Source organism: Bombus fervidus, chromosome 13 (assembly GCF_041682495.2).
Source record: "Bombus fervidus isolate BK054 chromosome 13, iyBomFerv1, whole genome shotgun sequence".
Classification (NCBI taxonomy): Eukaryota; Metazoa; Arthropoda; class Insecta; order Hymenoptera; family Apidae; genus Bombus; species Bombus fervidus.
The window spans coordinates 5,717,109-5,734,972 of record NC_091529.1 but is presented as its reverse complement, the minus strand read 5'-3'; the positions used below and the strand labels follow the sequence as shown (position 1 = coordinate 5,734,972).

At 40.1% G+C, this 17,864-nt stretch overlaps 1 protein-coding gene across 14 annotated transcripts in view; it reads left to right on the top strand.

The window, feature by feature from the left end:
* The window catches only part of LOC139993521 (pleckstrin homology domain-containing family G member 5), an 85,284-nt gene that overhangs the window by 8,859 nt on the left and 58,561 nt on the right, over positions 1-17,864 (top strand). For 13 of the 14 annotated variants that reach the window (XM_072015317.1, XM_072015321.1, XM_072015322.1 and 10 more), the window contains one exon: positions 673-778. In XM_072015317.1, the coding sequence (XP_071871418.1) occupies positions 673-778 (106 nt within the window). Of the gene's footprint in view, positions 1-672; positions 779-8,375; positions 9,134-17,864 lie in introns of those variants that run through there. The other variant, XM_072015329.1, reaches the window with a different exon arrangement.

Below are 17,864 nucleotides of genomic sequence, written 5' to 3'. Positions count from 1 at the left end.
CAGAGTTCGCTTTTTTTCATTCTTTTTTCTTTTTTCTAATTCTATGGTAGGGGGTATATAGAGTGAGCGACTCCGCGCTCGTCCTTTTTCCCTTTTATTTCAACGGGTTGATCGATATGGAATCAATCTTTATCGACACGCGTAGCACCGGCCTGTTACACTGGGAACTGCTGTGAAAATCTTGCGCTGAAATTTGCAAAATTCCCCCGGAATCGAGAGCGATATAATACAAGATGAGCCGGTCATTAATCACACGCGAAGTTCATCAGCGAACACGTGACAATATCGAAAACCATTTCATTTTCAATTTATCCACCGTCATCCATTATACGGCGTGCGGATGATTCTTAAAACGAAAAATCGCTTTCAATTGAAATGATGAATTGCACGGATCCCCGCCGTGATGAATTACCGTGGAAAGTTCCTTAATGAGGGAACAAAAATAAAATTCCTTTCAATGGTTAATTAAAGCAATCTGTAAATTGTTCCCGGATGACGATTCCTTTATTCTTCGTCCATTGTAATCCAGTCTGTCGTACAAAACAAAATAGGAACGTGATTTATTTTCAGCAAATCGATACATCCGCGGTTTTATTTTAGGGATTTTCCCTCGTATTTATAGAACACCCTCGCTGAAGGGTGTATATTTAACCAGTCAACTTTTTGTTTCAGCCTTAAAAAGGAGCAACAGGTCAGACGCGAATGGAGGAGCCTGAAAACAACTGGCCGAAATTTGTCTCTCCTAGATGTCGACCAATCCCCCGCGCTGCTTCATTCGGTAAGTGTCCAACAAACAGTTTAATTAGTTTAACGCTTTCTCAAACTCACCTGAGCTTGTGTGTAGTTTTACTTGCTTTATCCCCTGAATCGGACCGTATGTTATCGCACCGTCAGAGTAGGTTTCTAAACTATTAATCACACGGCTAACAAGGAATTTCTTTTCCTCTAACATCGTACTGATATGATATGTTCTGTCACAGAATGCTTCGTCATGTTCTAGATGAGATATAATTACTTTCAGCTTTCCAAGCTATTTCATAGTTTCTAAAAGAAAAAGTTCAATTTGAAAACCATATCATTACGTTGTAATACTGTTTTCTTGAAAATGTTATTCTATACTTTTCACTTAGTTTCGCATGTGAATAATAATCGTCGGCTGGTTATCTATTTGTATCCAGTCGACGATCGACCAAGTATATATATATTATACCGAAATGTTCAAATCCGATTTTATCGAAAACGAAGCGCCACACGAACAAATTTCATTCTACACTTTTTATTTACTTATTCACGCAGAATCAGCCAGTTATCGAGCGTGCCAGTTATCGATTGCTAGCACAAACTGTATAAAGTGAATTCGAAGCCGAAACGAAAAATAAAATTAACGCGTGACGAGCGGCACCAAACATCGTACAAAGTAGACGTCTCATGCCCAATTAAAGCTACTGGGAAAGTTGATAACCGGCGTAGTTTAACAACGATACAAACGAGTGCATAAACTTCGTGTCTTCGTTAAACAACGACCTTACGGTGTTAGATATCTTCGTTAATTAATAGCGGAATAATCGCAGAAAGTGTTGCATAACTGTGCAATACTATAGCACTCACCCCGTAATCTTCTCACATAGAAGAAGATCTTTCTAAGGATATTCGATGGCGGAACTTTCTCCATAATTAATACTCAAAGGATTTTCGCGTCGATTCCCCGGACACGATACGCGGAGGAGGAGATCGGCTTTGAAACGTTTGCGGTAGGTTCCTGCAAGGTCCTCCTATGCTTTTGACTGGCGCAGCACGTCTACTCGGCGAACAATCCCCGTTTTCGTGCGGAAAGAACTACAAAAAAGTCTCTGCCAGAGGCATCGGCTCTCTGTGCACCGCCTTTGAGATTCAGCCAAAGATACGTCTTTCTTCAGCACGCCTATCTCTCTATTAAGCGATCCTGAATCGACGCTGGCTGCTTATTATTCGCGATAATTGAGATTCGACGTGGTTGTTCGCGATCGTCAAAAGTGAGACTTGACAAAAGGGAAAGAGCATTCGCGTAGATGTCACTCGGGATTCCCTTTGAGCCTGTTTCAGAACGTTACGAAATATGAAGCAAGGTATTCTTCGAGGCATTGATAATGCCTCCACGTGCTTCCTTTTCAATGTTTACCACCACGAAACGTAAAGGACACGGCGTAACTCTTTGATACTTTTCATTTCGTGCTCGTGACAATTTACAATAGAAAACGTCCAAACGATGACGTTTGTTTGCACAGCCGCAGAGGCTTCCGAGAATATGAGATACTCTAACCTTCGTCATCTTTATCCACGTTCTACTAAACGATACTTAGGTTTCCAAGAATAAGGCGCGAGTATCCCCCATGGTAACTCAGCGAAATTGAAACTGAAATCTGCGTGTAACACCGGTAATAGCCTCTTTTGCCGACCGGGGAAATTAATCACGCTCTTAATTAGAGGAAAATGGACATAGTAACTGATAAAGCTGCCAAAGCGAGAGCAATTATTCCCGCCTTCGTGCGCTTACGATCCTTGAAAAAAAAAAAAAAAAAAAAAAAATGAGCTTCGCGAGCAAGGAAAAACGGTAAAAGTACATCTAAAGGTGCGAATCGACGAACATCGAATCTGATATGTCCGCCAAGGACGAAGACGTCGGTCTCGAATTTTGATTCGCGATACGAATCGTACGACACTGGTTTATTGTTTCGAATTGCGATCGTGTCGACCCTCTCGTACTCGCTCTAAAATCCATGGCAATCGTGTCGATCTGGCCGCTCTTTGAATGATGCTTCATAGGGTAAATACGAACGAACACAGGGTCGTTAAATTCATCGAAACACGATCGCATGAAAAGCTCGTCTTCCTTTCTTTCCTCTCATCTTTTTCGCCTCTTCTTTTTTCGGGTCGGACGAGTAAGGAGCGGATAGGACCTGGACAATGAGGAACACGAATCGATGATGGAATTAATGGGCGTTCTCCTTTAATACGAAACTCTCGTCTCCGTTTCATCTGGCGCCTCTTGTTCGCGAATTTCTGACAGCTTCCCACGACCGATCCAAAGCAGAGAAGCGATGCGCTACATTGTCACATCATGATTTCTCTCCTTCTCTGTCTTTCTCTTTCTCCCTGTTTCTCGGTCCATATCCTTTGTCCTCGCTTTCCTTTTCTCCTCTGTTTCGCTTTCTTCGTCTCTTTTTATCTCGTCCCATTTTTGTCTGTCTCATTCGCACTCGTTCCACTGATTTCATTTCCCCAGCAGGACGATTCAATCTGCTCACCGTTCTGTATTACTTATCGCGGTTCTCGATTCCCGTTGAATCGAACGGCGTCATCGCGTCGACGAGGCGACCGTCGATCATGGACGATGTAACGCAACGTTTCGCCTCGTTATCCACGAATCGAGAAAAAATTCTCCGGCGTTGTACGTTGCCACGGCAGCGTCGATTTAGCGCGAAATTTTTAATCAACCGCAGTGTGGTACGCGACTTTCAACGGAGATTCATACGATCGATCCGTTCGTCGAGGAAAGAGCGCAAAGAGCAGTTGTTCCGGCGCGAATTATAGCGCGGCAAATTCACAGCTGCGAGTTTCCGTTAAATCTCGGTGAAATTGTTGCCCAGAGCACTCGTATCGAAGGACATAAATTAGAATGAATTCACATGGAATTGGTTACACCTCGCTTCACGATTGTGGCTTTAGAAGAAAGAGAAAGAAAAGGAACGTTGGCAGCTAATGTAGGTCAGCAAATGCGCTGCAGGCTCGGGTATTTTTTATTTATTAAAGCCTAGAAAATTGGATTGACTTTAAGTCGGTTTCTTCATTAGGATTAGCCTGTGTATCGTGCAGGACGGAAATTAATAAAATCAAAGTAACTGTTGCTGACCCTTCGTCTGGAAGTTTTAATGAACGGTTAATTCACTCGGCGTCCATCGGTGATTTTTTCAAGCGGCTCGAGTTTTTAATTAAAAAATTCGCCCGAAATCCCACCCGATGACCAGTCGAAGTTTAACGAAGTTGTATTCTCGTATCTTGATGAAATAAGTTTTCAGCGCGAGCTATCTACCGGTGACGTATACGAATACGAGAAAAGGGGGAAAAAAGATCCGATGAAGATACCGGCGAAAGTTTTAACGAACGACGATTTTTTCTCTGAACTGTACACGGTATTCGAAAGGATATCGCGGTGCCTGAACTTTGGTGTGATATCGAGATCAATCGATATTCCAGTGGCGATGCACGTTTATGATTTTTCCGAGTAATTCAGTATGGAGGTTCGATTGACCCTGCAGCATCTCCGGCTCGCAATCGATCGCAGCCGTATAACTCTTTTCCCTGATGTTCCATCAGACTTATGGTTGCACGTGGCTGACATCGATCCTAAAAAAAACGGTGCAAATAATGAAACGTCAAATGCAATACGATTGCTGGTTGAAAGAACGAGAGAAAAAAAGACCGTCATAAAATAACTTAGTTCATCCAAGTGTTTTTGTCACTTTTACCATATGTATTTTCATTGCTTTCCGTGTAAACAGCTAATATTCATAAACAGTTTCATCAGGTTTGAATATTCATGCATTAGCTTCCGTGTTTGATAATTTGGAAATTTAAGAGCGTTTCGGCTGTTATGCAAAGATACCGCGAATAAACTATTCGAGTAAATAGACTAATATCAATTTTGGTTAATTACGTAGAATAACGATATGGTAAATATAGTATTCTCTTCCGTGTGTTGTAATATTACGTACGATGTAATAATAGAATATATCTAGGCTTCTGATTTAACATGATGCACACAATAGCTTATTTTAATCTATGCACGGGTATACGTCAGGAGAATTAAAAAAAGGAACGGCCTTTCCTGAATAACACGTGATATTTAGATATCTCAATTTTCAGCTTTCATCGTATAAAAACTTTGCTGCGGCCATTTTTTCTCACTAACCTTGGAATGCCCTTTTCGCCATCCACGCTATCGATTTTTTGCGCGCGAAATTCTGCTGACCTCCTCTAACCCGCATCTGCCAAATTTTTTTCATATAATCTTCCTTCCTGCCGTGTATTTACTATTTTCGTATATTTTCACAAGCCGGTGTGAAAGTAAAGCAACGATAAGTTTCGATGTTCAAACAAAAAGTCATCTGTTTAGATTATTCGAGAATTTCTATAAAAGGTGGATATTTTAGACTCGTGAAAAATGCAACAGAGATACGTACGAAGAACATTCCAAAAAATACGCAAAGAATCATTGTATGTTATGTGTATGAATTATATTTACCTCTAAACACCTGCTCAAACTTCAATTACTGTCATGTAGATATGTTTTACCCATCAAGACTCTTTAATGTACGAATTATATTGAAAGAAATCGTAGAAGTAGAAACTATAACGCCTCCGTTCCAGGAATTCTTCTGATACTGGCAATTTCTACAAATTTGAAACGATGGAACCAGATATAATCGGAAATACAAACTACACGAAATTGGAATATTGCTTAACACCGATCTAACATTATTCGACATTGAAATAATTCATTTTAATGGCAAGATCAAACAAAATTTTCTCCAGCTGGGAATAATGATTCACTAAACGACGATTCCTAAGGTTGGAAGAAAGTTCGCATGGCATAGAGGAACGCAAAGAATTCAAATACTTCCAGCGAACTTCAAAATGTTTGGTCGTGCTATTTTTGCCTGATCCTGTACAATATCCGGCAGAAAAATCCTAAATACTACGTGCAGTACTTCGAGCGAACACTTATCCGCTGTATGGCTGGTCCCTGAAGCGAAGCAAAGTATCGTAGTATCGCGCGTAATTAAATGTCCCGGGTTCCCCGGAGTGTTCCGTCGGGTAAGCGCATTAAAGCGTGGCCCGGGCCGCGCTACCTTCTTCCATTTCTCTGTGTTTTCGAAAACTGCCTCGTTCCACAGGGTGGTCGCGTTAAGTGAGAAAGATGAGGGCGGGAAGAAAAGTAAGATCTATAGGTCGGGAGGGAAGTCCAATCGCTCTGGAGCGGTGAACGGGGAATGAGGTGTGCCGCGAAAAGGGGGTAGAATACGTTGCTTTTTTCCCTACACGCTTTTCTCTTATTTCCTCGTTGATTTCTTTAGTTCCTATCGCGGAAATCGAGTATCGAACAGTGGTATGCACTCATGTTCCCCGCTGGCTTTCCTCTCAAACCTTCAACACTTTTTCTAATTCGCGCCTTTTCACCCGCGATGCTTTCACGTTACCTTTGCCTCCCCAGGCTTCCCCCAGTGTACAGGTTATCCTGGCAATAGACGTATAGTCGGGAAGAAGGCAGTTGGTAGAAAATATAGAATAAAGTTTTTCCAAGCGGCGACTCGTTTTCGAATCAAGAGATTGAGTTGGGAAATTTGGTCAAGTATTCTTGAAATTCGTTGATTAAGGATTAGAGATAGGCGCGAGTCCGACAAGATGTTACGCTACGTGCGAAAATAAATGGAAAGTGTAGAATAAATTTCGTTCGCAAAACGTTCCATCGCTGAGGAAAGAGTAAAATTTGAAAATTTCTCATGTGGGTGTATGTAAGTCAATTCTTGGTTGAACATGTTCGAACTTTACGATAGTTCAAACTATTTTCTTGGGAAAGAAGTCTTAAACAGGAAAACAATTTTTCTAACTCGTTTTCTTAAAAAACGAGGCGCCTGGTGAAAAACTTGCGTTCCATATTTTCGATTTATTTTTCCACGTAGAACCACCCTCTTGTCGATTGTACCACGATTATTGGATACACCTGTATATTCACGTGTGTTTGCAATGTATTTTCGTTTCCCTTGCGAAAATGGTTTCGTGAAAGCTCTCCCTGCCTGATGCGTTTAAAGTATCGCGATAGCAAGGGTGGATGAATGTAATATAAGACAGCTACGATGTGGTGGAATTTTTTGGAAAATCGTTGCTCGACAGAGATTCGAGCACACGGATTAACAGATTTTCCCTGGCAAGAAGTTTCTTCAAACTTGACGTTTAATGAATGAGATATGAACAGCTCGTGATCGTTACTTTGCATTGCAAATTAAGTATCGATCATCGGACTATCGGATTCATCGGACAATCATTCTTCTGTGATCTTGAAACGGCATAATGTTAACGATAGTATGTACGAAAACCGTGGCGCGTTGTACGTTAGTATGTCTGTAAAAGTAGAAAGTAACAAATTGTATTTTTTGTTGGTTCGTGAAGGATGGTGATCCTTATGCATCAAGGCGTCACAATTAGGTAAAATAAAAAAAAAAAAGGCTCGTACTCTTTAGAGAAATCCTCGCTGGAAGTGTCTTAATTAAAAGAGCCTCGATTAAAGTAGAGCGTCTAGCAATTAACATAACTTATCTCAACCAGCATTCGTACATATATTCACAAGCGAATCTTCTCATCCGAAACCTATTTTTAAAATAAAGAAGATGTCCGCCGTGATATTCCGTTAGGTGGCTGCTTATGAAATTTCATTTCCCTGAAAGATGAGTTTTAACGTCGATGAGCGTAATATTATTAAGATCTATTAAATTAATTTGTTCTAAAATCTTGGTCTACTTTGTTTTACCACAGTTATCAATTACGTTAAAGAAACAAGAATTTTCTATAAATTACGTATATAAAGTGTTAATAAGATTTATAGTAAAAATATAAAAAACCTAAATCTCTTAAAAAATATTTATATTCAAAAGGTTGCTCTCTCGAAGAATATCGATATCACAAGCATTAATTACAATATTTTATATTCGATTCTATATTCCGCACGCGCATTCCTTTTTCACGAAATATCATAAATTTGCCATCTATCGCTAAAAAGCTTGTATCTTTCCATCGAATAAGTTATTCCTCTCTCAACTACTAACGCTAACTAATACTAGCCGTACTATATAGAAGCACATTACCTTTTGATCATTAAATAACGTCAGAATCAGAAAACCAGCGAGACTATACTTATCACATTTTCCTCCCGTAATCTTCATATGCACCAAACGCATGTACGCTCGTTCAAATTTTCCGAAAGCTTCAACGCGCGATAAAGGTTGAAAGGAAAACGATTTCGACGAAGCTCGGACTATTCTGCTTCCAGCTTCTCACCCCTTAAAAAACGGTCGCTCGACGAGCAGAGACATCGTCCTGTACGACCTCTCCTCCTCACGCAGGCAATTTCTACGTTTCTTCGTTCGCTTGTGTCAAACCTCGAAGAAGAGGGAAAGAAGAGTTGTCAAGACGAAGAAGAAGCTACGTAAGCGAGGGGAGAAGAGCAGTGGGAAGCGTGACAAGGGTGGGAGCGAGCGTAGGGATGGAGGTGGCGTTCGATGTCCGCGCAGTTTCGAGCCATCCCCGTCCGGAGAGAATCGGCATGGGGGTGGGTCGAGTTCGAAATGACGGAGAACGGATTTTCCGTCTAGTAGAACGCGCGACCTCAGCCCGGTAAGATCGACGCCGCCCTCGCCCCCGAGACAACACGAGACGCGGTGAAACAAACCGACGAACGAACGCGACCACGATTCCGCTTAGAGCTGGAACGCTGCCGACACCCTTCGCCAGCGTTGTATCTTTATTTTTGGGCTACCGAAGGTGCAGAGTAACTTTCTCTCTGTTCCGAATCTTGGCAAATATAACAAACACAGTTCGATGGTCAGGAAGAAGAATTGAAATTGTAAAGTAATAAAAGAAAGCAGAAGATCATCGTATGAATAGAGAAAAAGGTATCGACTGATCAAAGATCATTGAAATTTAAAGAGAGACACTACGATTCTATATTTGATTTTCGCGATCGCCACGCTGGAAATGAACAGGATCGCCTCGTGCGCGAACACTGACGGAGGTTGATTCGCAATCGAGGCAGAGGCAGGATCAAAAGAAATAGCTCGGTGTCCCGAGATGAGAAGGAAACGTATGAAAAGATTCGAAGAAACGCGCGCAACCAGAACACGTAGGATGTCGGACTGATTGGCCATAGGGGAAGAGAGAAGGGACCGGAAGTGTGACGCAAAGTCTGAGACTCAAGAGAAGGGCCGCTTGTATTCGCTGCTGGGCAGAAATTTCGATCGTAACTGAGAGACCGACACGGTATCGGTTTTATGTTGGAGATCGCGCCACGTTTCCGTAACGGCGTCGTCGATGAGATTCGAAGGTAACGTTGCTGCATTTTGCCTGTACCGATACGTAGGAATTTAACCACGGAAAATCGAGTCTCTCGTAGAGAACGTTACCGAAATATACTATATGCGACGCGCGTACGTCGAGCTTATCCTCTTTTAAGAACGCTATAGCGAGTTTAAGCGCACCATTTAATAAAGTAAACAGGCAAGCAATTGCACAGGAAAGCTTTCTTTCCTTTCTATCGTATTGTATTACAAAACATCTAGAATAAAATCACAACTGCTACGCGATACTGATCTTCGTTTTAATTTTTCCATTTTTGTTCGAAGAAAATAATGAATTATTTTCATTTCGGAATGCGATAGATAGAGGAGTATCGGAGAGAGTATAAAAGAGTATCGAGCAAGCTACGTTTTGTAATTTCCGTTAGAGTTTTTTTCTTTCCCAAACGCGATCGAACCTTCCTCTTATCACGATTTTATGTATAGGAATCAGACGTTCCAAATGCTCCACTAGAATCCATCGTTCCCCATCGGAGATCGGTAGAACGTGATTTCTATAGCGTCGAACGATGGTCAGCCGTTTGTTCGAAAAATGTCTACGATATTTGCAGAAATAAAACCTTTAGGTACGCGTAGTCGTTAATAGTCGGTTATCAGACGACAAACAATTCTGTTTTTCGCCAGGCTACGGAAACATTCTGTTGTATACATATACATACGAGAATTTAAAGTTGTAGAAAAGTTCTCGGGGAATTTATACTCGATACGTTAACTTCCGTCTTTTCTGTTCAACGATTAAAAAGAAATTTCTTTCGGAGCGTTGCCGGGATGAGCATAGGAAATTTAATCGAAAATTCATATGGAAGTTCGTTTGGAACGTTGAAGCCGCGAACGGAACTACGAATAAACGAGAAACGTAATTGAAAAATTTCTCGTCTACTTATTCGCGGATTTACACAACACGGTAAACAGGCGGGGGATGTCCAGAAGAAATCACATTAACACCTCAGCTAGACTTACAGAATTCGTCTGGTAAACATTTGTCTTGCAAATTACCTTGTTGATGATTCAAATTCAATTCATAAGTTCTAACCAACCTCGTTTCGTCGAAATCGTAAACTCGTCAGAGTACTTGTATGCATTAGCGCGCCACGTTGAAACCGTCCGCGGAACAACGAATCCGCGAAAAGCGGAAAGTTGCCTCAGGACAAAATGAGAAACCTCGATCTAATCGACTTACGAGCGATTTACTTTTGCAATCTATGAATAATTTCACGATAAAGTAACAAGTTAGTCCACGATGTAGATAAAACTTGGGAATTCTGTGAAAATGAAGAAAGTAATTACATTTTTAATTAAATTAATTACATTAGCTTTGCAACCTCGGCAAGGTCGAACCTTTCTCTCGACCTAATCGCATAATCGATCTCCGAGATGAAGTTCGATAGAAACCTTGAATCTTATCTTATATTGAAACTCAAGGAAGGTATAATTACTTTGAATTCATCGAACACAATTTTATAGATTGATTGTTGAACTGGTAGGGTGATTTTTATTCTTTTAATTGAATAGGTCTCGATTTCATCGCGTTTGAGTGAACGCTAAGAGCCTCGAATCATTACGGAGAATTATTAAGTCGATCTACGTCTGACGTCGGTTCTTCGAAGATCGGAGACGTTCTATTCGTTCTAGATAATTTTTTAACGTACAAGATATATTGAAGGAAATTATAAATGAAGAAACTATGATACCTGCGTTCTAAGAATTTTTTTAATTCCGAGACGGCCAATTCTCCTTAACTCGAAATAATGAAACCAATTAACCATTGAGAAAATATAGCGAATGAATATTTCAACTAAAATATAATTTGACAAAACGATATTTCATCAACGCAATATACATCAACCTAATACTAATGAAACGTACATACTCGTTCATTTTAATGCCAAGATCAAACAAAATTTTCATCGGCAGAGAAAAAATAATAGTTCACAGATCATAAAACTGAAAGTAATCGCAAGATGGAAAAACAATTCGCGAAAATCGCATGCAGCTGCGTTATCCGGACAATTAAGCACGCGCCGAGAAAAACGAAACGAACGTACACCACGTGCACCGCGTTGTGCATAAAGCGGCGTTTACAAAGGAACTAGAGAAGAAGGTTCGTGCATACATTAGCAGCCTATCACAGCGAAACACCGCTTCGATCGAACCGTGCTATTGACCACGGGACTTGAAAAGCCGCCGTCCGTTCGTTCTATCGTTCGATCGGCCGAATGCACAGTTCGACAACCGTTTTGTGCCATATCAATTTTCGACGAATCGTTCGCGCCACTCCTTGCGAAGCTCTCGTTTCATCGGTAGCCCGCTGTCTACTATTCGACTAATCGATAACGTCGGTGACACTGTCATTTTCTCGTTTTTTCGTGACAACGACCACCGCTCTCTACGAAGAAAAGCGTCGCCGGATGTGTGTTCGTTTGCAGAGATACGAGATTCGAGGCCGGTTCTGGCGTTTGTTTCGAAACGCGCGGAATGTAATCCCCGGTGCAGCTTTTTTAGATTGAACGAAATACCGTCGCGATCGATGGGATCGCGACATCCCGCGAAACCAAGTCACCAGAAGCTCTGCCGTCCGACGAAGGATCACCACTCGGTGGAACGCTGTTTTTTCAGTTGCGTAATCTCCTGGCGAATCGATATTTTGTTTCAAGCTTTAGGTAATTCCAGAGAGACGCTGAAAATTTGCAAATACAATAGTTACGGTTTTGTTTTTATCGGTGGAATTTTGTTGGATGACCGGTAGTAATTGAAATTCCTTCTCACACCGCTGTTCAACACGAATCGAAGTATGATGCGTTTGCAAGCGTGTCAGTATCGCGTGAAAATTCGTTTGAACGCACGAACGTTCCGAGCGATCTAAAATATCTTTAAATAAATCCGAAGGCTAATAATTGCGCAAATTTTGCGAAATATCTCGGTCCAGACCGATAATTATTGACACGCAACCACAGTTACACGCCGGATGTGGTAACTTTGCTAATTATCACAGATTACAGATTATTATACGAAATTGTAATTTGAGCAGCTCGTTTAATAGTTACCGATCCTGATGAATTTCCCAATGGTGCGCATTAACGAGCCAAACGTGGTAAGACGACATCATTGGGAACGTTTTTCAAATCCATCGAGATCAATAATTAACTTAATCTAATTAACTTAATTGGACAGTAATATATTTTATTATTCCCTATATGTCAAGACTTGTCGATTAAGAAAATAGATTCTATGAAGTTTGACGATTACAAACTTCAATTTCATCGGTGTACATTAGCTTTGAAAAATTAATTTAATCTCGTCATAATGTTCTATATACGTTGTAAAGAATAACGCTGTAGTTACATTATATTTTATCATACGCTTGAACGATGATGTACGTCATTAATCAACCATCTTTGTAAAAGTATTAAAACTTCAAACACGAAGACAATAAAGGTCAGCCTCAAATTACAACAAGAATTACAAGTGTTAATGGAATTCTTGTATTTCACGACAATGCCGACGATCGTTAAACAGAATTAAGAAGAATAATAACCCGAGTCCAAGAGCAACTGCTAATTAATAAAATAAAAGCAGGAACGCGCGTCGCAAAATGAAACCGGAGGAACGGATTTCCTCGTACACACATTTTCTAGAAACTTCGTTTTCGTTGTTCACGGAATACAGCCTCATCACTTATTCAGACGTTGCATAGAACGAATTACGAAAATTCAGTATTTTCACCATGCAGCAGTTTAATAACAATTCGTTCTCCCACCGTAAGGATCGCGTTAGCAGAAACTGATCGCAGTTTCGATCCGTCAATTTCCCCGGTAATGGTTTAGTTTCGTTGCTGTACGACGCAAACTTTCAACCAGCCCGTTTCTCCCACGAAATATTTTAATATTTTATCGCGATCGCGTCACTGATGTCGCGTTTACACACTATCGTGTTATTCTCGTGTCGTTCCATTCGTGCGAATCATCGTGGCATCAAGATCGTACGGTCGATTTGTTATTTTTTATTTAGAAACGATACTTAACGAAGATGGAATGGAATTGAAGAATAAGAAGATAAGAGAAGAATTAAGGAGGACGATCTTAACATGACGTAATCGAAACTAAAGATAATCAAAATAAAATATGTGTCTCTTCTCTATAGTCTTTTAAAAATAATTGTTAAATTTGCGAAGTTTCATAGAAGTCGACGGTATAATATTAATATTTTAATATATTCGATATTGTAATATTACGATCAGTATCGTAATATTTTTTTATTTCTTAAATTTTAAAAGAGGCGAAATAAGTCATACTTGTGTAGTTTCAAAAAAGAATATAAAGATGGGTAATATGAAATTGATGGAGTTAATGGTGAATCATAAAACCGTTTTTCTATAAAAGATGAGAAGTGTGACTTATCATGTTCTACCCCTGTAGTCTTCGCTTTAATTCCCATTTCGGGTAATAACGGATTCTGAAGGATTTAGGATGAGATCGATCCGATAATAGAAAAATAATTCTGATAATAGCTCGCCAGTATTCCCACCGATGGGTATTTCCCAGCGATGGTGATTCAGTTTCTCGATGATAAACTGTGCGAGTAATTAGCGGTTTTTGTAAGATAGGAGAAATCGCGGGATGCATCGATGAAACTCTGAAAAGCGTGGCGAAAGATGAATATTTAATGCGATTTCCTTTACCTTAATAATGCAGTGAACGGTTTAATTATAATCCGGATGACGAAGAAAATTAAGCTCAAACGTTTTATTCTCGACGCCTTATTTTTAGTGTAGACAGTCGGGCCGCAAACAGATTTTAACATAATCCCAGAGATACGTTATTCCGCCTGGGTTTGAGAATTATTTGTTCACCAGGCTTCATGGAACAATTTCCATCGCGAACTCGTTTCCATGTCCTGACAGATTGGAGTTAAACTTATACAGCCTGTTAACCCTTTTGTGATTGCATTGGGAACGTTCCTGGAACTATTCTTGTCATCTTTTTATCGATACCTCCGAGTAATCAATTTGCTCCTGCAGACAAAGATAAAACGTGCAGGATAAGAGAAACCGAGGAAACAGAGATCGGTAGAAACTAGCTTAAAGATGAAATAAGGAAGAACGCGCGAACGAGGAAATGAGCTTTTCCTAAATTCCACGAAAAATATCAGCTACCGTCTTCCGAGATTCGTAATCAGGATAAAGACCAACGCGTGTTTCCTGAAATTTTACTTGCTAACTTTCATCTGCATTCATATGCATTCGAATTTAAAAGTCTCGCCAAAAATTAGTTCTTGCTTTATCCCTTAATGAGAAACGTCTTTAGTTAAAACGATAGTAGTAATAATTAAAATACATTACTTTCAGTCTTTATGCAAATACGCCACAGTGCTTATAAAGAGAAAATAAGTCGCTCTCATAGAACGATTTTAAGATTCAATACGTTGTCGATCGATTTCACATGAAAACTACTCTTCCATTTAATTTTCAAGTAAAATATGTCTTCTTCGTCCTTTTAAATAATAATAACAGAAAATTTAACTAGAAAAGTAGATTGTTGCGACGAAGATGCGGGAATTCGAGTGACGAGTAAACTCGCTTTCCTCGGATAACAGGATAGGAGGAAAACTCGGGTTCATCTTCGCTACCGTGTAAACGAGCAATAATTCAAAGCTTCGCCTTTCGAATTCAGAATCCTTCATCCCCTAAAAGTTCTTCATATTTTATCGCTCTGTATCATCTGACATAGTTACAGTGGATTCCAAAGGTGTATATATTTCCCGGCTTTTCTTGGTCACAAATTAAATGTTTTCTCACCGGAAAAGTGTACGTTCCTTCGCTTATTTTCCTGTTGCAGGGGAGAACTGAAAGCAGTAACACGCCAGCTGCTTTTCGTCATAAATAATACCCGCGACGCGTAGCCCAACACCCCTTTACTGGCAACCGGATGTAAAGAGGAGCGGAAAGAGGGAAGCACATGCCGCGTGACTTTATTTAAAAGCGCAATACACCTCACCGGCGAGACTTTGAATTTTGACGAATAAATCGCGAAGCTGGCTGCCAAAGAACGAACGCGAGATCGTGCAACCAGTTTGACTATACGCGGAGCACGCTCTATTCGTATGCATACCTCATTAAAATTCTTCAACGGTGCGATCTTTTTTATTGACGCGTTGGAACCACCACGTTCTTCGACTTCCGGCTATTGGTTTTGTTCGCGTCTCGTTCGCCATTTATGATCAATGGAGTAATTCATACGTAATGAATGTGGAAAAGCGAGAACACGACAGCCAAGTGGGAATTTATGTTTCACGGGGGGGGGGGCAAAAAGCGAGCCGGCTAATTGTAATCTGAATATTTATGCAAGTTGAAGGGTTCGAATAAAAATAACGCCGACGACGTTGGGGAACGACGTTAAGAAAAACGAAAAGAAGGCGGGGCTACAAGTTTGGGAGTTACTTCACTTTCGAACGTGGGCACGAAGCTTTTATTTTAATGAAGATTGTGAAAATTACGGGCATCCGGTGTTTCGTAAATGAATTTCCTTTTTCCTCGTGCTTGAAACCGCGTGCATAAATCTTGGAAACAATCACGCCGGGAATTAAAAACGAGACCGCGCGTCGAATTGACTTTTCGCGATTTATCTAGGTTAGCGTTTCGATATTTAATGACGCCGGGATAAAATCCAAACATTAAACGATCGAATGTATCAATGATTTAAAATGAGTCGGCAAAAAAAAAAAAAAATATTCCTCTGGAGAAATATTTAATCATTTCCAGCCAGTTGAGCAAATTTTAATTAACCCCATTCCCTTTCCTTTCGAGTTGTCACGGCTCTGTCAACCGTGCGTGTCTCTAAATTCGGAACGCACCGCGAGTCGTGTTTTATTTCACCAAGCAAAATTAAATAAAGTCACGTAAAATACGATCGGTTTTTACTTGTGTATACAAACCGCGTGCTATGCTATTCAATATTTGGCTGTATTTTTACGCTGATCCAGCTTTGCTTGTTTAAATTTCACATCAAATTTTAATGCTCCTCTGTTATTAAAATCGCTGCTAATTTGTTAAAATCATATTCGGATGCTGTTTAAAAATATCCATAAAACGTTGCCATCAAGTTTGGTTCAACTGTGAGGTCCGAATCTGCACAGACTCGCAAAACTAATTGAACGCACGTAGATAAATTTCCCAAATATATTACGCGTGTTGCACGAAACATTAAAAAATTTCATTAGCGCTGTTACGAAACTCAACTGTCATGATCGAACATGAATTTTTCCGAATAACTACATTTCCACTAAATATCTTACAACTTCTCATCAACTATACCCTTATCTCATACATTTTCAGTTAGGTTTCAAATTTTACCGATATAATCGTAACTAGATTACCTCTGTTTACGCAGATTCAAATTTTTACGATGGTAATTGAAAAATTGGAATCTCAGCAGAGACTTTTTTCGTCCACCAACTAGTATAACAAATACTCTGGGTATTGGATATCTCGAACATATTTTGAACGTTATGTGCATTCCGTGTATTTTTTGCATTTTCAAACTTCCCGTAAATGCATAAAAGTCCGCTGTCTATTCGTTACTAACGGAATTTCAAAATATTCTGTATGGAGCATACAGTATGTGCACACAATCTAAATTTTCTTCTTTAAGTATTGAAATACCTTCGCAGAACCGCTGTAACTCGAGGCAAGTTGAAACGCAATTTGGATTATCGAGAGCTTGGATAGGGCGGGGTGGCGCTTAGACGTTCGATGATTCGTTTATTAAAGTCAATATTCTTGGCTCGTCCTTGGATGCACGCGATTATCCCGCGAACGCGTAGAACGGCCAAAGGTTTCTCGAGTGGGTTCGGAATTTACCTAGCGAGAAGAAGTTAATTGAGAAATCTTCTTGGTCCTTGCTCCGGAGGAAGGTCTCGTCGCGACGGGTCTAGGGGTGGAATTAGATTCGGTAGCCGATGATCGATGAGGATGACTCACCCTTGGGGACGAACGAGAAACGCACTCGGCCCATAATCGATGCTTCGGAGCACGTGGCAACGAAATACGTTCTCGAATTATGAAATACGACGTGGAACGTTCTTTAACGTTACTTTTATGCTTGTTATTCCTAGGAGTTTCACGATTTAATTCTCAGACAGTGTATTTTTCCTTCTCGAAACTAATTGCACGCCAGTACCGCTTCGTTCGCGCAATGAGGAATTCATCCGCGAAAGTATTTTAGGATTTGCTATCGAGGTAGTTGAGAAAAAAGTCTGAGGAAACGGACGAGAAGCTGCTTGGAAGCTCGAGGAATGCAATAGTAGCAAACAACATAGATTATGTTCGATATCGTGGAATTTAGAATATTTCTCTGAAAGCTTCCTTTCTGTGCATAGATTCGTGCAAAATTTTTATTTGATACGATAATGACAATGTCAAATTAATTGTAAGGAAATTTTTAAACAACGTAATCCTTATTCGTAGTAGGTTTCTATAAAGAATTACGAATTGTGCGAAAAAACAACGAGTAAGAGAAAATCGTGAATTACGAAAATAGTAGCTCTTCGTAATCTCTGTTCAAATTTACGAAGTATATCAAAATTCCATAATAATTCAGCTATCTATCTAGAAAATAATATGTACTAGACTTTGTTAGGGTGCACGATAATGGAAATTACGGTATTGGAATATTTACCACGCTATCGATATTGGAACTCATTAAT